The sequence below is a fragment of the Mycteria americana genome, chromosome 1, assembly GCF_035582795.1.
Source record: "Mycteria americana isolate JAX WOST 10 ecotype Jacksonville Zoo and Gardens chromosome 1, USCA_MyAme_1.0, whole genome shotgun sequence".
Taxonomy (NCBI): Eukaryota; Metazoa; Chordata; class Aves; order Ciconiiformes; family Ciconiidae; genus Mycteria; species Mycteria americana.
In genome coordinates, this window is record NC_134365.1 from 30,902,172 (window position 1) to 30,926,044 (window position 23,873).

The 23,873-nt window shown below is 37.2% G+C and overlaps 1 protein-coding gene across 1 annotated transcript in view; it reads left to right on the forward strand.

The window, feature by feature from the left end:
- Positions 1 to 23,873, forward strand: part of DOCK4 (dedicator of cytokinesis 4) — a 262,201-nt gene that overhangs the window by 233,151 nt on the left and 5,177 nt on the right. Inside the window, exons 38-52 of the mRNA XM_075493937.1 lie at positions 1,395 to 1,499; positions 3,795 to 3,936; positions 4,554 to 4,720; positions 6,028 to 6,114; positions 7,836 to 8,012; positions 11,516 to 11,599; positions 13,486 to 13,605; positions 13,966 to 14,087; positions 14,375 to 14,495; positions 15,020 to 15,101; positions 15,318 to 15,427; positions 16,595 to 16,762; positions 18,938 to 19,010; positions 21,531 to 21,644; positions 22,601 to 22,662. Of these exons, the coding sequence (XP_075350052.1) occupies positions 1,395 to 1,499; positions 3,795 to 3,936; positions 4,554 to 4,720; positions 6,028 to 6,114; positions 7,836 to 8,012; positions 11,516 to 11,599; positions 13,486 to 13,605; positions 13,966 to 14,087; positions 14,375 to 14,495; positions 15,020 to 15,101; positions 15,318 to 15,427; positions 16,595 to 16,762; positions 18,938 to 19,010; positions 21,531 to 21,644; positions 22,601 to 22,662 (1,734 nt within the window). The remainder of the gene's footprint in view (positions 1 to 1,394; positions 1,500 to 3,794; positions 3,937 to 4,553; positions 4,721 to 6,027; positions 6,115 to 7,835; positions 8,013 to 11,515; positions 11,600 to 13,485; positions 13,606 to 13,965; positions 14,088 to 14,374; positions 14,496 to 15,019; positions 15,102 to 15,317; positions 15,428 to 16,594; positions 16,763 to 18,937; positions 19,011 to 21,530; positions 21,645 to 22,600; positions 22,663 to 23,873) is intronic.

Consider the following 23,873-nt stretch of genomic DNA (forward strand, 5'->3'; position numbering starts at 1 on the left):
TCATTGGTTTCCCATGGTTTATCCATGGAATATGTTCTATGCAGTCTTTCGCTAGGAGCAGCAACATATCTTTGCAGTTGTAATTGCAAGCAAACAGCTTGCAACAAGCAGTGTACACCTTTGCAATTTTTTTTATTTACTGCTTAAAAATATGGTCTGTTTAATATCACATAGCCAAAATGAATCTTTCCTGATACAGTCTTCCTGCTTTCTCTCTCATTTTGCTTAGAACTCGAAGCATTGTTTCTTCCTTCATTCTTTCTCATACTATATTTTAAAGATTTTAAAGTCTTCCCTTTTCTTCTCTGCTTCTGATGGATTCAATTTTATATTACAGCTTCCTTTTTAAATTTTCTGTACGTGTAGGATGCTTGCTGCTAGGACTGACTGAAGTATACTTAATCCAGAGCTGCTTAACAGCATTATATAAAATTCTCAACAAAGAGCTATGTGGCAGTACTCCTTGTGATCTGCTTATTCCATATATATTTAGATATCCCAATGACAGAATCCTATAAGCAAAAGCAAACTTACTATCATCATATGAATAAAATAATTAGTTTATGCATGTTTAATGAATTGTATTTAATATGTTTTGTGTTTGAATTAGGCAATATCCTTCTACTATATCTGTGCCACCTGTGTTAATCCAAAAATGGAGGTGTGGGCATTTCTCACAGCAATATAACTAGGCAGCTATTGATATAATATACACATGAAATAGCTGTCTGCATTACCTAAAATAGGGCTAATACTGGGGGGTTTTCACAGTATTAAAAACTTACGAACAGAGAATGCTTTGCTGAAATACCATCAGAAAAAGGGGACTTTGACATTAAGATCACTTTGTGTCAGTGTTTTGAGTGAAATAAAAGCAGGATGTATTGATAAAAAATGATGTTAATTGCTATTGTGAGATTTTTAAAGGAACTCACATTAGACACTTAAATCATTGGAATCTGGTATGATTTGGACACAACTCTTTTGAATATAGAAATTGGACTTTGCTACCTAAACTGACCACATTCCTGCCATGTGTTTGGATGATTAGCAGATTACTGGGTCATGTGTTTCAAACTGTGTTTCTATTACTTCCATTTTTCATTAAAGAACTATGCATGTTGTCATTAATCTAGTATTTTACCTCTTTAATATAGGTACTTCATATTTAAAAGCAATTTTTTAATTCTTGGAATTTTTCAGGTCATTAAGAGGTATAATTATTTAATCTGATGCATTCAGAGACTTCTAGATGTTCTTATTGTTGCTTAGAGGTGCACTGCAATTCCAGTACTCCAGAGCAGTGTGCTGAAAGACCCTCCCTTTTGTGACAGCTTAAGGTAAAAATATGTTTTCAAAAAAGACTAATTGCATTTCTTATCAATCTCACCCAGATGATGGAAGCATCTTTGTATGATAAAATTATGGATCAACAGCGTTTGGAGCCAGAATTTTTCAGAGTTGGATTTTATGGGAAAAAGTTCCCATTCTTCTTGAGAGTAAGTGAATTGAAAATAAACAGAATGGAGTAATTCTAGAATTCATGCTGTCATTCATAATCACTTTTCCTATGTGAGAATTTGATCATACCATATGCAAGTTCTTATCCTATGGGAAACAGGGAATTCTTTGTGGTAATTAATGAAATATCCTCATGTTTTCAGGGTTAAGAAAAGGTTCTGTCTAATGGAAAGACAAATGCTAGGCTTCCAGAGTCCCACATAAACTTAATATTCACATTTATGTTGGCAAACACACAACTATACTCTTCCACAAACAAACATCATCTTTTCATGGTAGTTTGTTCCATTTATCCTGTTCTGCTTCTGCCGGTGGTCACTCAGAACGCTGTCAGAAGAGGAGTCCCTTGGCAGTGGGACATCAGTAATTTAGCATTTAAGTAATTACATTCCCAAGTTCCTTTTTTTTTTTTTTAAATGACTTAGAAATTCAACATGCTGAGTTTCATTGATTATAAATGTACTAAAGCTGACAAGATACATAAAGTTACCCTTGAACGTTAATCTTGGATTCTGGAGTTACTGAAGTGCCCTTGAAAATGTTAGTCGTGTTTACCCTGTTCTCCTCTTCTGCAGTCTGCAGTGGTTAAGCTGCATTGACTGTCACCTTGGGAAGAGAACAGAATCCATCTTATTCATGGAGCCATTGCAATTGTAATCCAAGCTCCTCTTCCTATGCTAATTCAAATAAGTGATGAAGGAACCTCCTCTGTATGGTGGAAGCCTAAAAAGCCTAATTTTTCTTTGCCTTTGTGGTGGGAAAATGACAAATTCCAAACGGTAAATATGGCATGAAACTCTCCCCTTTAAAAGCAATGCACAAAGAGAGTCTGATGGGCGCATAGTTTTTGATATTACCTAGTACTCATCTGAATATCTGTATAAACCAATTTGAAAATGTTAATTAGAAAGAATTTAATGTTTAGATTACTAAAACTACATGAACTGATGAAGTAAAAGTACTGGAAAAAGTTGCGGAATAGTGCGGTACTTTCAGACCTGTAGGTCTTTCACTGCTTATGCATCTGCTGAGGAAGTATTTATGCATTTTCCAAGTTAAATGTACAGAGCACAGATTTATGCTTGCAGCACCAACAAGGAACACCTCAAAATTTACTGCCCTTGATTCAATTTTTTTATGGCAAAGCAGTTTGTAACTTTTTTAAATGGTCTGGCTGTGTTTGCTATAGAAGGAATAAAGAATAAAGCTTCAGAATAAAGCTTTCACATTTGTAGTTGCACAATAACACTATTTTAGTTGATTTCTTGTAGCAATTCCCATGAAAGTCCAGGCTCTCAGAATTCAATGTTTCCTCTCTCTGTTGTCAAGATACTGTAAAGACAACAACTGTTTCTAGCTAAACCTGCTTCAAGAGGAACACATTAGTAATGACTTTTTAGAATTTTCTAATACAGATTTTAAAAGGAAATTAATTTAACAGTGTTTTTAGAAAAATGGTTAAGATATTTCCGTATTGCAAACGTGTGCAAGCAAATCAAACCAAAAAGTGCTGTCCACAGCTACAGGCAGCCCTCAGCACCACTATAGTCAGTAACTAGTTCCCATGGGTACTCCAAACCCAGGCATCTTATGTTTAATGTAGGTTGTGTGTTGTACCTATATTGATGTTGTACAATCTCAGGAAAATAATGGTGCGACTTCATAGTGGGCATCCAGGTAAAAGAAATTATGTTGGAGCCAGGAGTATTCTTCTACTTCATATTGCAAAACCTGGATAACTTTAACTTCCCAGGCTGATAATTCATAAGAATTTAGAGGATAAGGCAAATTGAATGCATTCTACCATTTTCTTATGCATTGTTTTTCTTCAGAATGGTATAACTTCAAAGCAAAGTTTCCTAGTTCCTCATGGAAAGGACTTTCAGCCCACTTCATTGTCTTAACTGTCTGTTGCTTTATATTTTTGTTACATATTTTATACAATTTGATATGTTATGTTAGTTACATACTTTAATCCAATAAGAACAATTTCTCCCTTGAGATTTTTATTAAAGCTTTAAGTATAATCAATTGATTTTTCCAGACTTTTCAATAAAACATACTTTATATGGTAAAATTTCCTTCTTCTAAGTAACCTGTTCTTTCCAGATTTCTTATTTTCATTCTTGTCTTTTGTTTCTTTTTTTTTCCTTCTTAAAATGATGTAAAAATTGCCTGGAAAGTCTATATTTAAGACCATGTGTTTGGATCTATATAATGATACCCAATTATTTTCACATAACTTGCTCTTGTTTTTTTCTTATTCTGCTCAGAATAAGGAATTTGTTTGCCGAGGACATGACTATGAAAGGCTGGAGGCCTTCCAGCAGCGAATGTTGAATGAGTTCCCACATGCCATTGCTATGCAACATGCTAATCAGCCAGATGAGACCATCTTTCAGGCAGAAGCACAGTGTATCCACATAATCACAAACCCATACACTGCAGTTATGTCTTTCATGCTTTTAAAAAATGTAGGTACACCTATAGCCAATTTCAATCACCATGTGCCTCCACTGAAATAAATGGTAGGTGAGAATTCCCCTGCAATTTGTCCTAGTCACCCTTGTTAGGTTTGGAATTTTTTTGTGTAATTGTTGGTTTTATTTAAAAATTCCTTGGCAGGTTATTAAGATTCTTACTTTAGCCAAAAATACTTGTAGAACTATCACTGCTGTGATAATGGTGTATCAGTTCAAGTTACAGTAATTCAAGTTCTTACAATACAACATAATATTAGCATGGCATGACATATTGTGTGTAAGAATACATTTAATTAAATCCCTTTACTCCATGTACTATTCCATGTAAGTAACTCTATTTCAAAAATAAATATGAAATTTTCAACAAAACAGTACAAAGAAATCCCAAACCATCAAAAAATCTCTCAGGTTCCTTTCCCAAGGCATTAATAGTCTAGAAGTATTTCATGATACACTCTTTTAAAAGAGTTTTTCTTCTGTCATGCTTCAGGAGTCAATATGCTTTGCTAACTTAAATGAAGTGGGATAGCCTTAACTCTTTACATATAGATTTGCAGATTTATGCAGTGACACCAATTCCAGAAAACCAGGAAGTCCTGCAGAGAGACGGCATTCCCAATAACATCAAGAGCTTTTACAAAGTAAATCACATCTGGCGATTCCGATATGACAGGCCATTTCACAAAGGGACCAAGGACAAGGAAAATGAATTCAAGGTAAAGTACCGTGCCCTTTCCTGAGCTACTGGACCTATAGATTTATTTGTAACGTCAACGGTAGTTGTGTTATTGAAACGTGTTATTGTGTTATTCAACCGAGTGTGGTACAACAAATTCTCTAGAGGAGACGGTAGCTCAGGTTCAACTATTTCACTTGTCATTTTAATTAAAATAATATGAAAAATATATGGGAGATGGGAAGGTCTTGTTGTATATGGGAATAGGAGAGAAAAAAGTACTCATTTGTTTCTGCATCAGTGATATATGGAAGGCAGAACTGGAGACAGCAGAGCAGCCTCCAGAGAAGTTTATAAGGCAGATGGGAAAACATTGTTAAGTCGGTAATCTGGGGTATGGATAGGATTGCCAAAAGTTATCTCTCCCTAGAGCAAGGGAGAGACAGTTTTGACTAAACTGCAGCATAATGTTCTGTTCCTGTGATATCAAGACTAAAAACTACCTCTGAACTTAGAGATTGTCTCAGGGAAGAGCAATAGTTCCTTCCTTAATATGTAAATGACTTCTGCTCCTCCTAATAAAAATGTCACACTGAAAATTCATCTTACATGCTTCTGGTGTAATTTTAATTGTGACCCACTAGAAACACTTACATCCTGACGCAGAATATATTCTGGTATTCAGACACACAAAGAGAATTATCCCATCATAATTTGTTGTAAAGTTAGAGGAAAGAACTGTAAGGGTAGTACATTAGCTAAATTAAGTCACTATTGTCCTCTAATTAAAGCTTAGGGCTTTATTTTAATTGTACAGATTATATATATTTTTTTGTGTAAGCGCTATCCTATGTGCTGATTTGTCATTTTACAAACCTCTTGCACAAAGTGTTTAACAGTAGTACATTTGAGTATGCCTTCAGCCACGCACTGTGGAATCTCAAATAGGACTTCACAGAGGAGAGCTGGTCACTGTGTGATCTGTAAGTTGTTCTGCTTCTGAACTCTCCCTCTTCTCAGATGTTATCTCAGAAAGGAAATATTAAAATGCTAATTTAGTTGTGAGTGACTTTTGGAGATTAGGGGACAATATATAATATAGAATAATACCATGTTTAAGAGTGAAGAATCAGCAGAAAATACTGCTTAGTAGCAGGTCCTAGAAAGTAAGGAGAAAAGCTAATGTAATGGGCTTCTGGGATAGACATTTCAGTAGAAACTTGGATGTTAATACTTTTTTTTAATGTATACTGTTACTTAAATGAAGGTATTCATAAAGAAAATGGGGAATAATTAAGAAAAATATAGAGGCAAATTCAGGAAACAAATTGCTTTTGTATATTGTAGAGTCTATGGGTAGAGAGAACCACACTGATCTTGGTGCAGAGTTTACCTGGAATATCTCGTTGGTTTGAAGTGGAAAAACGTGAAGTAGTGAGTATGAGACTGATTGCAATACATATTGTGGGTTGGTTTACTTCCTTATCCATATTTTATTTGATGAACTACTTTAAGATTTATTACCCATATCTAATTTCTTTGAGCAAGTTTTCAAGCTGGCTACAACAAAATTATTTACAAAGTATTTTGAGTTGTCTGGTTTCTCTTATCTTGAAAAGTATTGTTAAGAACCACCCTTATGATTCACTTAAACAGTTGAGGAAAAAAGAAGTTGAGCACAATAATGGGCAGCCAAAGGCAACATATAATATCAGCAAATTACTTCCTTAAAACTCGGCATGATGTAACATTTAATACTTACACTATCTTAACATATCTTTCACTATTCTTGAAAAGTAAACATTCTCCAAGTTCCTGTACTGTAATGAACGCCACGTAGGTATATCTCTGTCTGCCTAAAGCTCTTGTTGAAGTTCCCAGATCTCAGCATGGGCAGGGAAGCATGCCTACACAGAGCCTGTAGGAACAGGGTCTAACACAGCAATCTGTTACTGACACATTGTAATTTCTTCTCCTTTCTTGTTGTTATATTTTTTAAAAAATCCTTAAATATATTTCAAATGTATTTGGAGGAGTGCTCCTCATATAAAGAACTCTAAATAATTGGTCAATTGTTGAGCCCAGGAGTATAACATCTGCAACTATTTTCCTTCCTGTCAAAGCCAGTCTTACAATAGTCCCATTAAATATAGGGATACCATTGTACAATTGATTTTCTCTAAAACTCTATTGTGTTTTTATTTTATAATAGCAACAAAATGTCATTTGTTCACTGTCCTCATATTCTGCTGTAGAAAACCAAAAATAGAATTTAGTAAAAATCAAAAAATTTTGTGTGACGAGAAATTTTATTAGTTGACTCCTACTGAGTCCTTACTAGGTTAATATGAGCCTTAATATGAAGAACCTCAGTTTACTATCATGTTACCATTATAGTAACCATTTCCAAAAGTTAACTGTAATAATTTTTTCTGGGTACTAGATCTAGATCTGGGTACTAGATGTACTAGATCATGACTCAGATTTGTGCTTGTATATTTTGGTAAATTATGCCAACTGCAGGCCTGTACTCTTCCCATCACTTAGCTTTTTGCTTTTCCTGCAGTTCATGCTACCTGTGAGAAAAGCTTCCTCACCCTCTAGAGAGGACAGGCACATCCCGCTCAAGGAATGCCCTTGACTATAACTTGATTATCATCTTAGCTCAAAGCTTACATTCAAACTCCTCATCCATAACATCTAGTTGTTGACTTCACTTTGGGTGGGGGAACTAGCTCACCAATACTTAAGCTCTGCTGTGTGCCCTTAAGCATGGTGAAGCTCTCCCTGACCCCAAGCCCAATTTAGGTAAAGTTACCAAGGACAGCTTAGCCCTGAATTCTAACAGTTCCACCACAGGTTGAAGTGTGTGAGTGTTTTGCAGCAAGGGCTGAGTATCTGTCAAGGTCAGGTAATGGATCTACAAGAGAGGGAGCGTTGTTTATTTTGGTCCTTGATTATGTGATACAATTAATTCTCTCTGTGCTCAGAGTGTACACTCAGAGTGTAGCCCAGGTGAGAACTTTTTCTGCCCCAGTACTCTAGAACACAAAATAACATTGTTTTCTTTTAAGACATCAAAAATTACCTTTAATATATTTCATCGTTCAACTGAAGATTAAGTATGTTTTCAATGTTCCTCACTCCTCTTTCAGGTGGAAATGAGTCCCCTTGAGAATGCTATTGAAGTCTTAGAAAATAAGAACCAGCAGCTGAGGACACTGATTAGCCAGTGTCAAACTCGACAGATGCAAAATATTAACCCTCTCACAATGTGTCTAAATGGGGTCATTGATGCAGCAGTTAATGGTGGAGTTGCTAGATACCAAGAGGTAAGCAATTTATTTTGTTTATTAAAAATCTGTTATAAGACATTTTCTTACTGATTTCTTTCTCTGTGCAGCTCCTCTGTATGAATTGAGGACAGAAAGTACTATATCAATAATAGTTTCAATTATACCTATATTGCAGTTTTGGGTGCTGTTAATTATGTGATGTTAAATATGTATAGCTTTATTGAAACAACCGTTTTGCTGCAGATAGTCCCATAAACTTATGCTAGTGATGAGTCGATTCACAATTACCTTGCATTCTTTAGTGGTTTGTTTGGGGATTTTTAATGAAATAGTCAATTGTAACTGTATTATTATAACATATTCCCTTCCCCCTGCCCTTCTAGGTCAGGAACTACTTCTGGCTGACTACCAAATTTACTTTTGTGTGCTGACATTCTAATTTTAATATATATCTATACACACATAAAATTCTTAACAAGAAATTTCTTATCTTGAAGAATCATATTTTTCTAGATCCTTCTTCTTTCTCTTCTCCCAGTTTTTAAGGAAAGCTGTTTTCCAGAAAAATCTAGTAAGAATTAATACATATAATTAAGAAATGGCTAACACTGCATTTGTTCCCAAAAGTTGTTCCTCATTATTATCATCTCTGAATCACCTTAGGAGAACCTTAAATGTTTGGGATGCTCTATTTCTGCAAAGTTCTGCGGAATTTTGAAACCGCAGTAGAAAGAAAGGAAGGATTTTTTTTTTTCAGACCAGCTTGATCTTCCTCTTTTTCCTATTAGTCTTATGAAATACTTGAGTCTGCTGGTTGTTCATTTTCCATTGAAAATGTCAAGTTGAGTAACATTCTGTCCACTTGTCTCAAAGGCTGCAAGATTCGGTGTTCACTCAACAGTGTTAAATTTGATAAAACTGTATCTAAATTAAACTACAAGAAATTGAGTCCGCTATAGTGTTAGAATCTGTCATCAAAACTGCAATGTTATGAAAATTGTGAGACTAAAGCAAAGCAGTATCATGTTTGATGTTTCCCAGCTGCCTTTAAACAAAACAACAAAACTGTTTAGCATAGTAAAGCGCCAGAAGGGAGCCCCTTGAGAAACACAGTCATGTCAGAGCTATGTCTGGTTTGAATTAGCAGTGTCAGAGCTCGCTCAGTGTCTCTGCATAGCTTTCCATTCTTCATGAGCATATTAAAGGTTCTAGCTTGCTCCTTTCTTATTCTTGTTCTTAGCTGCAATTCTCGATCTCCTAGACAGTCTTCATATTTTGATACCCTTCTGTCCTCTCCTTCTCTCTCTTGCTATATATCTAAAATAGAACTTTGCACCAACACCAAAACGGATAGCAATAGTTGTGAGATTTGTTTGGTTTTTGTTTTTTTTTTTTTATTTCACCCTCATTCTCTTTGAGTGTCCCTTGTCAGTCTTTATGTCTTCCTGCTGTTTTGCTACTTCTCCTTTTACTCTCCTCTGTAAATGCTTTTCTCTGCCTAGCTGTTTCACTTGCTTTTGCCTTTTGCCCTGTACAAAGCTCAAAACTCAGTCAGTCTTGGAGCGTGTGGTCTTGACGTAAGCACGACCATGTCTTTACATATATCCTCCTTTCCTTTGGGCAACTTCCAAGCTTTAAGAAGTATAAGACCCAGCAAATGATGTCCTTTGGCCAGCTGCTACCTTCTTGATTCTGCGCCTCCCCCCCCCGGCCCCTTTTTTTTCCCCCTTCTCCTGATGGAATAAAAAGCAGCTATCTCTAATTATTCAGTACTTTGGCCAGTATTGCAGGTGTTAAAGCTACACTTTCACTGGTTTCAATACAGGAACAGATTCCAGGAAAATCTACAGAAGTAATAGCTATTATGCAGCACCTTCCTGTGTGCTAAAAAATGGCTGTAGACTGAACCACTAATTTTTTTTTTTTTTTTTTTAATTTTTCTGAACACTGCTGGAAGAGTGTGTTTTGTGCCCACTAACACCTCTCAAACTGCAATTTGTACTATAACTTACATTTCTTTTAGCTCCTTTACATGTGCCAGAAGAGTAGAGGCACTTTCATGATTAATTATTGGAAACCAAGAATGTTACTGGATTTAGTCAAATTCTGTTTAGTTTTTTTTTTTCCTAAAGGACTGGTGATTTTGTTTGAAGTTACATTATTACATCTCTGACTCGGATTACAGATCTGTATAAATCTCAGCCCAAAACCACTGGGACACCACCTGCTTGATATTGAAAGAACATTAAGCTTGTAGCTGAGGGAAAAAAAACATCAGCTGGCAGAAGTTCGGGATTTGGGATTTTAGCAAGTATCAGAGGGTTCCTTTTAACAATTTAAACATGAATTCTTATAAGTCTACTTATCTGCGGTGAAAGGACCATGTGAAATAAATGTTCTTCGTTACTGTATCAGCATTTTCTAGACAGGTCTCGGCACTTCCTTGTTATGGGTTGTCACAGCATGAAATTTTGGAACTGAATCGGAGGAAGGGGTATATTTATCTCCAGCTCCACTGCTCCCCATATTTTCTAACAATTCTGCATAGCAAAGATTTTAACAGCTAAAGTTGGATGGAGAACCTTGTAAGAAGTATGTGATGGAAAGGCTAAGACAGGTGCAAAAGGAAAACACAGCACAGAGCAGCCACTATTATCCTCTCAACTCTAGGGACAGTGTATGCATAGGTATGCACACAGACGTTTTTTGTGACAAGTGGATTTTTGAGGTCTAGAAATCTCTCAACTGAGCAGCTGGGCATTTTCTTTACAGAATAGTGTCAAGACTTGTTGTAAATTCAATATAATCCCCTTGCAGGGTAGGATAGGTGCTATGTTAAGAAAGATGCAATCGTGAACAAACAGGGGAGTGCTGTCCGGGCCATTGCTGGTGGGTAAAATGACTTCGGGGTACTATAGCTGGTACAATTTGAGCATTGGAGATGGGGTAGAAAGTCATGTAAGCTCGTGAACATGCCTGGATGTTGGTCAGATGCTCCTGAAGTGAAAAGTGTGGCTTTTTGACATCAACGGCACTGTGTGTTCTTTAAAACATTATTTATATGAAGAGTGAATAAGAAGATAATGTCACAGCTCCAATACATATAATAGCATACAATTCCAGACTGTTCTTAAGATATCTTTATATTTAAGGGATAATGAAGGTCCTAGTATGAAAAGACAGGAAAATCTAACTCTTCATAATTATTTGAAACGCATATGTCACAGTTAATGAGGAAGAGATACTTAGTTCAGGTGACCTGTGTTTGGTTTCAACTCTGCTTTGCAGGTTTCCAAATTTGATTCAGGATCTGTCCTGGATATTGAACAACTGGTAAATTCCACTCAAGAGTGACTACATTTTATTTGCCCATAGTCTCCACCAATGCATATGTGAATAATTAATTATTTAGCATTTATTATCCTCTGTTGCAGTAGAAAGGAGCTTTTGTTTCGAAAATATCATCTAGAAACTTGTTTTAAAAAAAAGTGATGTGTTTTTACTGACTTTATGTTACTGTGTGATTTCATTCTGCTTAGGCATTCTTTGTCAAAGAATACATCTTGAACCATCCAGAGGATGGAGAGAAGATCACACGTTTGAGAGAGCTGATGCTTGAGCAGGTAAAGTGGGGAAAAGACTGACTAGGTGGGTGACCTGCTCAGCTGTTCTAGCTAAAAGTGTCCCAAAATAAAATATAAAATTTCAGAGGTTAATAATTGCCCAGTGGTCTTCAGTATCTTCTGAATTAGATTCCAAGTAGACAGCAACTTCCTATGCAAGCAGGTTTCTGGGTGATGTTAATATTTTTTCCCTAGTCCTTTTCATCGTCATCTTAATCACTTCAAACTATTCTAAATTAAAGGTTGAATGAGAGGCAAGTTCTTTTCTTGTGATGCTTATATGCAAATATTTGCACAACATATTTTACCACTACTACAGAATAAACATTATCTCATTGAAACGTTTGATGGCTTCAGCAAGTATTTGTATGACATATTTTACCAATACTACAGAACAAACATTTTCACTACAAGGTTTGCATAAGAGCAAAAGAACCTGAAAAATCTTATTACAGTGGAAGACATCTAATAATATTTGCCAAAGTAGGTAGGCAGTAAAAGAAACACCAAGTGATTAAATTAAACAGGTGAGTATTCTATGCATTATATGATTTTTGTATTATTTCTTCATTTATTTATAAAACAACGGCCTACCAGCCTCAAATATGAAGTGTCTCCATTTGGAAATGCTGAAATAAATTATTTCCATCCAATTCCATAAATTATTTCCATAACATCAAATGATATTACTAAGTATTTCAGCTTTTTTAACTGACATTTACCTGTCTTTGTTCTATGCAGCATGTTGAAATTTCAAACTTTATTGCCAGCTTGGGATAAAGAGGTCAGAGTATTGGAATTTGGCAAGATGGAAATTCCATTTTTCGTCAGCATTGTGGTATCTTTTGGTCAGATCAGCCGAAGGGACAGATCCTCAGACAGTATAAATCAGAACAGGTTCAATGAGCTCACTTTAATTTCATTTAGATAATGTATAGTAATTTACATTGCAGTTTCATTTTTTTCAAGCTATAGTTAATCTCACAAACCCTTACAATTTAAAATTGGAGTTAATAACTTCCTGTGACAAAAATGTGAATTCCAAGTGATAGCAGTTAAACCCTGTCTGGCACCCAGAGATGATTTAACAGAAAACGCGGAGCATTCAGAAGGGGCGGGATGGCTCTGCCTGCGGATGGATGTGCTGCAGTCCTGACCTCGGGTCGGTGAAGCTGCGCAGATGTGTGCCTGCTCACAGGCTGCCTGAAAACATCAGCTAGTAGCTCTCATCCAAAGATATTACAGCATAGTGTAGCTATTTTGTTTTCAAATTTGAGTTTGTCTGATTCCTTATGTAACCAGTTCAGTATTTTAAATGCCTGTGACCAAATTTGAGCAAGATTAGAGTTTTAGCAATGTTGTTCTGAAGCCTGTCATGCCTTGCATCAAGAATATACATAAAGCCACCACTTACTGAGGTCTCTGGGGAGTTGGAAGAGGATAGGGAACCATGGACTTCATTGAAAAGATATTATAGGGTCTCTGGTGCATGTGGCCATTGCTGTTGTTCCATGCTTTTTATAATTGTTCTTGTAGAAAACGGCTTTTATTTAGGGTTTAGAACTGCTCCTTTGTAAAGTTGCCATTTAGCCAGATTTTTCACTATGTTATTCATAGTGGTTTCTTACATTAGAATTGAGTTCACATAGGCCAAATCTTTGGGAAAGTTGAATAGTAAAATGGGAAGAGGCATAAATCCTCTTGTGTATTACTGGTTTTGGTCTTAGGCCTTGTTTGATTACAGGTCTGTCAGGGATTTAGATAGATGCTTTTAATACAACATGCATTTTGTTGGATTTTTTTGATTAGTATCCTAATTGATGATGAAAGCTTAAAGAAAATGGATCAAAAATATATTCTTCTCTTTCCTTCTGTCTCTTCTGCAGGCCCAGATTCTAGAATTTGGCTTGGCGGTGCACGAGAAGGTGGTGCCGCAGGACATGAGGCCGTTGCACAAAAAGCTGGTGGATCAGTTCTTTGTGATGAAGTCAAGCTTGGGAATACAGGTACGTGAGCAGGTGCGTGGATAAACCAGGAGACCGTTTAGCTGCAATAAGGGTTGTTTAATTTTCCGAAGCAACGAATAGTGACATCTTTTGGTTGTTTGTCCACATTACAACTTGTAGCATTCTTACAGTACCACAAAGCGAAGAGAAAGTTAATAAACTTTCCATACAGTGCAGAGAAAAATAGTCACATTTTACTAAAGGGAAAGTATCATCAGCAAAAAGTTAAAATATTTTTCTTACTAATGATGAAGCTGATCCAAAATGCAGATATAACTATTCAAGTGACTACCTGTATCTTACAAAATGCTTAATGATACTATGTTCATTTTAATTAATCTTCTTTTAACAACTCGCCAGGAATTTTCTGCCTGTGTACAAGCTAGCCCTGTTCATTTCCCAAATGGAAGTCCTCGTGTATGCCGCAATTCAATACCTGTTTCTATGAGTCCTGATGGTGCCAGGGTAATACCACGACGCAGGCAAGTTAAATTACTAGAAACTGATAGACTTTGTTACTCAAGGAAGATGACCCATAAAATACTTCTATTGTGTGCGCGCTTCCTCTTGTGGTCCACCTGAAATATCTTCAGTCACGAATAGCTGATATATATTCTCTCTCTCTCTCTCTCTCTCTCTCTCTTTCCCAACCTCAACTAATAAATCCAAATTAAACTGTGGAGATTAATAAACACGTGCTGTTTTCACATGAAAAATTATGACTGGCAACTAGAGTTAACCATTTTGTATTTCATTGTTCTTATAATAGTCCCTTGAGTTACCCAGCTGTCAATCGGTATTCATCCTCATCACTGTCATCCCAAGCTTCTGCTGAAGTCAGCAATATCACTGGGCAATCGGAAAGCTCCGATGAAGTTTTTAACATGCAGGTACAAATTATTGTCATTCTTCAAACTAAACAGAATCTTTCTTACAAGGCTATTTACTAAACTAATGCTTCTGTTATGTCATTCAGAAATCTCAAAGTTATTGCTGATACTTCTTTTAAAAAACAAATCTTTAAATGGGCTGTTAACTTCCTTAACTCAGAAAGAACAATTTTAATGTAACTGTTTCTCTTTCTTTAACTTAGAGCATGAATTTTTTACAAAAGTAATAAGCAGCAATGCACTGATGTGAAGTCATCTGACCTTACATAGACTTTTCTGTCCTCTTGTCACAGTTGTGATGTAATTATTTTAATATATTAATTCCATTTCTATTTATTTCCTATTTTACTGCATCTTTTTGTAGTTACATTAATGCTTTTTATACTGGTTCGCTATTTTGAAATACTGATAAACTAGCCTAACAAATTAAAAGGTCTTTGTTTTAGTGAAAAGTATGTTATAAACTTTTGTTTTCCAAACCAGTAAGTGTGATGTGGTAACAACAGCATCTCTTCTATACGCAGCCTAGTCCGTCTACCTCAAGCCTGAGTTCTACTCATTCTGCTTCACCTAATGTGACCAGTTCTGCTCCATCCAGTGCCAGAGGTCAGTGCTTGTCTCCCTTGGTAAACCAAATTAAATGGGTTTTGATACATTATAAAGCTGGATTTCAGCATGGTATCACTTGTCAGACATCAAATGTAGTCAATTGTTTGAGGAATATGAATTACTGGGGCAGAGGATTTCTTTGTCATAAGTGTAGAATTGAAATGTCTGAGTTTCACTGCATGAATTTAATCACTTGACACGTTTATATTCTAGCCTCTCCTCTGTTGTCTGACAAACATAAGCATTCCCGAGAAAACTCTTGCTTGTCCCCCAGAGAGAGGCCCTGCAGTGCCATCTACCCTACTCCTTCGGAAACGTCGCAGGTAAGAAGCTTGTTGGAAGGCCTCTGAACGCAAGTAGCTAAGAAGATGATAAAAGTGCTTGTTGAACTTGAGCAGATTCAGTGTCTGCTCATTGCTGTTAATTTTCAAGGGTTTTTTTTGTTTTTATAAGCAAATACTCGAAAATATTTTACATGAAAGAGATGTGAATAGAATACACAGTGCTTGATCACGTTTCTGCTTGCTTTGTCTAGGTTTCTGCTTGCTTTGTCTAGGTTTAGATCTGGTTTTGATATTTACTCACTGCAGTGAGAGAGAGATGCAAAGACTTACCAGATGACAGCCTGCTTGTGTGAAACAGCAGCGTTTGTTCAATCTAGGGAAGAAGAAAGAAAGAAAAACTGTTATCACGGCAGTTGTCCATGTTGACCTCCCCTTTATTTCTTCTGAAATGGCTAATCCTAGCCACTGTGAGATAACCCACTCCATGTGGCAATTCATATTTTTCAATGTAGTTTCAGAAAAGAAAGACAGACATTTTGTTACTCCAGAGAAAAGAATGAGTTGAGTTCTTACCTTAAAATTACTGTTATATAGGTCTGTATGAAATTTGTATCTTTTGAGTTATCCGAAATGCAAAATGAGCTTGGTGAGCTGGACAACTTTGAATCCTTATTTCATCTTTTCTTCTTAACGGACCTACTTTCCTAAAGTGCTTTCCTTTAACACAGTTGCTGTTTTAATCTGTGCCATCACACAATGCACCTCTTGCTGAAGCTGAGAAAGACGAGAGCATAAGTACAGTGTGAAAGGCCCTCCTCTCAGCACTCTCATTTCCACCAGAAATTTTGCCTGTGATAAAAAAACAACTTGGTACTCCAGGATCATTTATTTTATAAATGATTTTTTGGTTTCTCATTAGTTGTATTCTTGTCCCTTGCTTCTTCAGTTATTGAATTGGCTCTTGATTTAATTTTTCTCTTTTCTGTTTAAGCCCTCATGCTGTTACCTGAGGGCTTAAGAAGTAATACTGAAGCTTAGCCAGACTTACGGGCAGTTCTCGGGAACTACTTACTGATATATCTACTGGGCACTTTCTCAGTGGTAGTGGAACCAAACCAGCATACAGGAAAGACCAGGAGATGTTGTTTAAATAAAGCGGTTTTACGGTTTGCCGCAAAGAAAAAATTATCCCATTTTTGCTCCCAGACTGCAAACTCTTGCTTTGCCAAGTGGAATGCGACTTCTATCCCCCATTCTACCCGAGATTCGATAAGGGAGGCTGAGGAGCTCATAGGCCCAGTCTCCACTCTCTCTGAGACTCGCCCGTCAGGAAAATCTCCCAATCTGTCTCTACCCTCAGTGTCCCAAGAGAGGGTAAGTAGAAAATTAACTTGCTCCTACAGTGAAGTATGTTTCCAAGGTGAAAAGGTCTGACAGTTTCTTTCTGCCCTCATAACCATAAATGAGGATATATCTTTCTGGGGAAAGGTGCAATTTCTTTCTCTGGTGCTCTATTCCCCGAGCAGTAAAAACGGACTGTGATCAGAAACAAAATTCTGCTTCTCTGCCTTCTGATTAAGAAGGGGAAAAGAAATCCTCAGGACAATTGTAAGGAGATATCTTAGAGATACCTGCAATTCTCATTAGAATTTAGATGCTCAAACTGTTTCTTGTCCTCTCTATTTTTATTCTAACACCAGTTAACTTCAACAGTCTTGGCTGGAGCTTCACACTAAGTTAATGAGAAAGGACCACCCATTTATGAACATCTTTGTTACGGCTTAATGAATGCAATTTTCACAATAGTTTTTCAACTGGGAAAGATGAGATACACAGGCAAATTCCTGCACTTTAAGTCCTTTCAGGCCATAGCTACCTCATTTAAGGAAGTTTGATGGACTTCATAGAACAAGACCACAGCAGTACTGCATCTGCTTCCCTCATTGAAATTGATGCTCAAGGTTATCTATGTACCGCTGTTTTCAGTCAACATCCATTTGTGCTTGCTTTTTGATCTCTGGCTGAGTGATTGTACAGTGTCTCTCCAGCTCTTCCCATACTCTGAAGAGGAATGCCTGCTGTCATTGACTGGTCAACAAGCCTCCTTAGTTTTTGCACTATTATTCTTCCTAATGGAGCTTTTTAGGTTTCACATTTTTGAGGTTTTTTTGCATCTCATTAAACAACCTGTGATTGCTCTTGTTCTTCCATATGGTTTTATATTTCATTATTTTAGTATGTCCTCGTTTCTCTGTGTTTCATTTAGCTTTTGTCTCTATATCCTCCAATTTCAGTTGCTTTTTCAGCCTTTGCTCTTTACCTTCACAATAGAAAACAGTCTTCAACACTTGCCCCCCAGATCCTAGTGCACTGCAGACTCACTAGGCAGTGAACATTCATTCCAGACCAAGCAGGAACATATGATCACATTTTCTGTCACATTAGAGTACACATATAGTTACACCACCTCAATTTAACGGTAACTCCAGGAAAACAGGTATTACCTGATCCAGTATGACTCTAGTACAGCATAGATAGGCAAACCTAGTGTAGCTCAAAGTCTACCAAAGCATTTATGAGATGTCTTAAGTCAAGTTGAATTGGCCAAGTATTTGTTCCTCACTTTGTAACATGGAGCTGCAACATGTTAGATCAGTGATGATTACTTTGCAGCTGGGCTTGCCATCTTGTGGAACCACAGCATAGTGCCTCGCTGACTCGGCATGGTCCTCTGAACACTGGAAGGAGATACAAGAATAGCATTTGATTTGATTTAGATTTCACTGGTTGTCTGATCTTGCTTTAAAAAAAAAAAGAGAGAGAAGAAAAAAAAAAGTAAAGTTTATCTGTTCTCATTTCCTTTGGAAAGCGCATATGAATTACTTGCAGGATTAACTGTGTGCTGTTTACATCTGTTATCAAGATAAGCTAGTGACCCACAGATTATTTGAATGCTGCCTAAAAAAATAACTAGTGGAATTTTAAAATTGTTTCATAAATTTACTGTGATTTTTTAAAAAAAATGAATATTCAGAAAAGGAAAGACAAACACACTTTATGGGTCAGCTCTTATCCACAAGAGCAGTAAGAATGCTGCTACCAAAAAAGTCAGGGTTGGAAATAATACATAATGCTCTTCTAACATGACAGCCATAACTGGAACATTGTCAAACATTACACCTTGTTCAGATCCTGATTCTGCAATGAAATTATGGCAAATCTATCCCTGCACTTGTTTAGTAATCTATCAAGATACCACTTGAGGAATGAGCCTTATTTTGCTTTTTAGGGAGCTGGAAACTGTCAGAACTCAGTGTGTAATAACCCTCCCTCTGACTCCAGTGTGTACAGTTTTCAGAAAACGAGTCTACTCCCTATTTGTATACACATATTTTTGTGAAACTATTTATGTTCTTAGGTGATGTTTATCACTCTACCTCCAAAGTAGACCTGTGTGGTGGGGATAATACCAAAAAGATATTTGTTTTCTTAAAGGCTACTGAAATACAACAGCAGCTATGCATAAACTCTGCGGTTCTCCATTTACAGAGAATGCTGTTTAATCATATTGGAGATGGTGCTTTGCCACGAAGTGATTCCAATCTGCCTGGCCCCGACAAAGGTGTGTGGAAATGCTGCACCATGCTAATCTTGGAAGCAATGAAAATATAATTAATCTGTCATATTCCTGTAGAATGCTAATTCTTTTGAGCGTATATTGTCATCTTCAAGTTTCAGAACTGTCTAACTAAATTACGCTAACACTCCAAGTTTCAAAACACTTTGCCAAAAAGGGGGGAACATGGTGTTTGTTTGAACTGAGTGTTGCACTCAGAAGGGCCCAGAAGTTTGCAGGAAGGGGTGATGGAGCAGCAGGTTGCAGCAGGCTGCCTGTCAGAGCTGTCCTTTCTGCTCCTCAAGAGAGACATATGGGGTGATGAACCCTGGAGATGAACTTCGGGAGAATGGGGCAGAGAGAAGTTAAGAGACAGAGAGAGTCCTGAAGTTTGATACCTTCAAGTCTGCTTTACCAAATATAAGTCACTGTGCTTTTGGTTATGCTTTGATGGAAGAGAAAAGATCAATTTGTGTTTTTTGGGGATTTTTTAATTACAGTAAATGAGAAACCTATGAATTTCCATGAGAAACCTATGAATTTCCATAGGCAAAATATTGCCTTTTATAATTTTGTACGTGGGGAAATTCAGTATTGTTGGCACAGTTATTGTGCCAAGATTTCATTAAGTGCTCTGCATCCGTAATATGCTCCATCATTTCATTATATACTGCCCTTTGTGGTTCCCTGAATAAAGGATACAGTAAAACAGGTGTATTGAAAATAAATATTTTAAGAACATACTCTAACAAGAATGGACCAGGAATCGGATTTTCATCAAGAAGAGCTGATTTTTATAAGTATTTCTGTGTCCAAGTTTTTATGAAAGCTCAAGTTCGGAATTTTTCACAGGGCTGAAAAACATATGAAATAATTTAACATGGAAATGGCAAAACTTTTCCACTGGCCTATGCAGCCAAGTACATTACAGAATTGTTAAAATAAAATATTCTCTCCTGGAGACTTTAGCAGTCCAAAGAACTGACTGCTTGGATGACTTAAAAGAAAAAATGGCTTGTCAAGAGGTTCAGGCATTTGAAGTACCCAGGTCTGGTGCCAAGTCATTTTTAGGATGAGGGCAAAACCATACTGCTAGGTGACAACCTACAATAAAAAGCAAACAACGTATTGCATATTTTGGCAGTAAAAAAGCAAAATGATCCTCTAGAAAATAGATTATTCTGTGCACTGTTTTCAGGGTCAACTAATGTGCAATTACACTGTAAAAATATTGTTACAGATATGAAAAAATATTATTTGTACTGTACTTTTTGTATTAAGTCTGGTATATACTGGTATAGTGGGATTCCAGTCCCTCTGAGAGCCCTTGGTGTTGCTATAATAGCAATAATTGATACCATCAGTTAGCAACAATATTTTGCTTTTCACTTCGTCTAAATGAGCAGAGAGTCCTTGCATGTGGTACTCACAACTACGTAATAAGCAGACAAGAAGGAAAGTGTCCTGGCAAGGCAAGAGGTTTGAGGCTTTGAAGGTGGGGGGTTTTTTTGGTGGTGGGTTTTTGGTGGGGGTTTTTGGGGGGGAAGGAGGGAGGTTTGAAGCAGTTTTTTTGTACTTTTTTACAGGACAGGTAAGAAAAATTGTGGGGTTTAAGTTAGCTTTTGTCCTGTCCATGTTAAATGCCCTGTCTTTCTGTCTATCTGACTTCTTTCCAATACTGGGGGCTCCTTGATAAGATGAGATAATCCAGTTCTATTAAGGAAGCTGTTCCAGGCCTTATGGGATCATTCAATTATAAAGTCACAGAATTTGATGGAAGTCACACAGGCAAATATAACAGCTAATTTTATACATGTCAAGGTGATAGTCAGTTTACATGATCAAGCAGAGATCCTCGACCATGGCTACAAACAGTGCATATAAATTTTCTTAGTCCACAATAATTTTTTCATTTGATTTTTTTTTCCCAGACATCTTCATTTCTTTCAATTTTTACTCCCTCCATTTGTGCCCTTCTTTCCACCTTCTTTCAATTCTGAATTTGTGGCCTATGCAGGCAACAAAAGACTGTTAGCCCTGAAAGCTTTCTGAGGGAGGTTGATTGGAATTTGTTGAGTTCCTTTCTCTAGTCTCTTCTGTACATAAAATGAGTTAATGGAAACGGTTTATGAATAGTCTGTTCCCATCTGCCTAGAAACCTTTAAACAGGAGTCTGGTGCAAAGATAAACTGATTATATTAACAGGCTTCAAGCTTATCTCCCCCTTTGTGGCTGGATTTGCAGTGCACCAGAGTGCTATCTCAGCTGCTACTGTTGTTGATGGTCCCAATACTGCTATACAATCGCAAACTGACCTAAGGGCCAGATGCATACATCAGGCAACCAGAAGATTGACAACCATTATTTAAGAGCTTTTCAAATGCTGATGTAATCATGAGAGCTTTTCAGGCATGCTTGTTAAGTTGTTTAACGTTTTCACTCTGTGTATTTTTATCCGCATGGGTAAATGCAAGTCAGAGAGCTAGAAGTGTTGATGCCTATTTCGGCTTTTTCATTCTTTTCCAGCTGTAAACACCACCCCCAGCAGCTGGAGCCTGGACAGTGGGAAGGAAGCCAGAAACACATCAGAAAGTGGAAAGCTTATATCTCCTCCTGTACCACCAAGACCTGCACAGACTGGTGAGTTAATGGGCATTTCAGGCTAAGCTCCAGTAAAAAAATTATTTACTTGAGGGCTTAGATTCTTTCCACTCTGATTAATGTTCAACTTCTTGGGCAGGTTAATTTATTATTTGATTACTTACATGGAAGTCTGTAGAACTGCCTCCACAGGTATTTTCATCTCCTTAATGTTCTCTCTAGCATTGTGTTTCCAATACTCTGCCCCTTCACTTAATGACTGAGTAGTTTCAGACAGTTCATGCTGGTACTAGGGAGGATGATCAAATTTAATCTTTTGAATTTATGATAATTGGAGGTTAGCAATCAGAAATGATCATTAACTACAAAGAATCTTACTGGCCAGAAAATGCACAGCAATCATGGAAGTACATGAGTTCTGTTACTATAACCAATTTGTCTTTCAAAAGATTAATTTCCATTTAAAGGAAAGGCTGCTTAAGTGATACTATAAATATAATTGTTCTCAAGGGAGTGAAGATGCTTTTTGTGTTTTAGACTTATGCCTCAAATTATGTGCAGGCATGTTTGCAGTATATTTACAGGTAAATGTTTGATATAATTACATTATGTATTGTCTTTTTTCTTATTTGACATACAAATACATAAGATATTTCTTAAGAGAAGAAGAAAAAGAGGAGGGGAAAAATTATTATACTGACTTTTTTGAATCCCATTATCATTTGGTAGGATATAAACCAATTTACAGCGATATAAAATTTGTCAGAGAAGATGGATGTGGAAATTTCTTATACTTCATTGGTTGTACTGCAAGATAATCCTGAGAACAAAGTAAAATAAACAAAATCTCTAAAACTATTTGCAGCCATCAGGCAAGTACCTAGAGGGAACCAGAGATAATGCTTGTGTATAGAATGATCTCCCATCCACTTAAAAAGATTTCTTAGTGAAAGTTGTAATGCCAAGAGTGCACTGAAATCTTTCTGACTTTACAGCATCACCAGCAAGACACATAGCATCCGTTTCCCCTTCTCCTGCTGGCAGATCACCAATGAAGGTACTGTCTTATTGCAGTGAACAAGGTTGTATGTGTTGTGGGGTAGATAGTATCTATTTAATATACATTATTTGGGATTATATTATGTTTTCCTTTTATTTTCATGTGCCTATACAAAAACCATTCACAAGAGTAAGTAGCCATAACAATTACAGCAGCTCTGAAGATTTCAAAACTGCAGGCAAGAAACCTAATCTTCAGACTCTTTAGCCTCTCCATATTAGGCTTCTCACCTACATGGATAATCAAGCTCACCTGAATCAGTGGACAGAAGGGAGTGTAAGAAATAAATATAAGACATGCCCAATGGTCCATCTAGTCCAGAATTCTGTCTCCAACAGTGGCAAAAGGGGAGATACCAGCTAAGGAGAACCTGTTGTGCAACCCATTCCTCTTATTCTTCCAGCATCCAGAGCTGCTGGATTAGAGGGTGTGTTAGAGGGTAATCCCTGCTTCAGTCATTTTAATATCCATTTCCTCTGCAGAACAATTCCGGGAGGTTGTGTAAGAAGTTGGAAGTAGTTTGAAGCCTGCTAGTAGGAAACTTTAAGCACAGCCCACTAGCATTGGTTCTTCTCTGGCAGTTAAACACTCATAGCAATTGGGGATCCAAGCTGGTTTCATTTCTATTTCAAGATATTTGAATGTGTCGGTACCCACTTGTTGCACAACAACTTATTGGTTGGAAAACTTGACCAGGAAATCCATGTCTTCCGTAGCACTGGAGGACATGAACACACAGCCTGCATATTCCAGGCAAACCCAGTATTGACAGACTGCGCAACATTAGTCTCGGGGATAGCCTCTGCCACCCCATTGAAGCAGAGAGAATTCTGCAGTTAGAAATATGAAGGTCAACAACTTAGAAGGAGAGCAAATAGAAAGGAGCATGACTGGTGCTTCAGGCACTCAGGTGCGAGGGCAGAGGGAGGGAACCTTGCCAAAGGGGTCCCTCAGCTACCCAATGCCTAACTAATGCTGCAGAGGTACACATCTCCTGCGGAGGAGGAAAGTGGCACCCCAAAATGCCTCCTTTCCCCTTGAGGTCCCTAATCACAAGTCCACAGTCATTCTCCTATTTGTCATCCCGTGAGCCTGTAACATTTCCACTTGTGGCTGCACAGTGGTCCAGGTCCAACACAGAGCAATTGTGCTGGCCATCAGAGTGCCCCGTAGTCCTATTACCATAGTCTGCCATCTGCTGAAGTGAG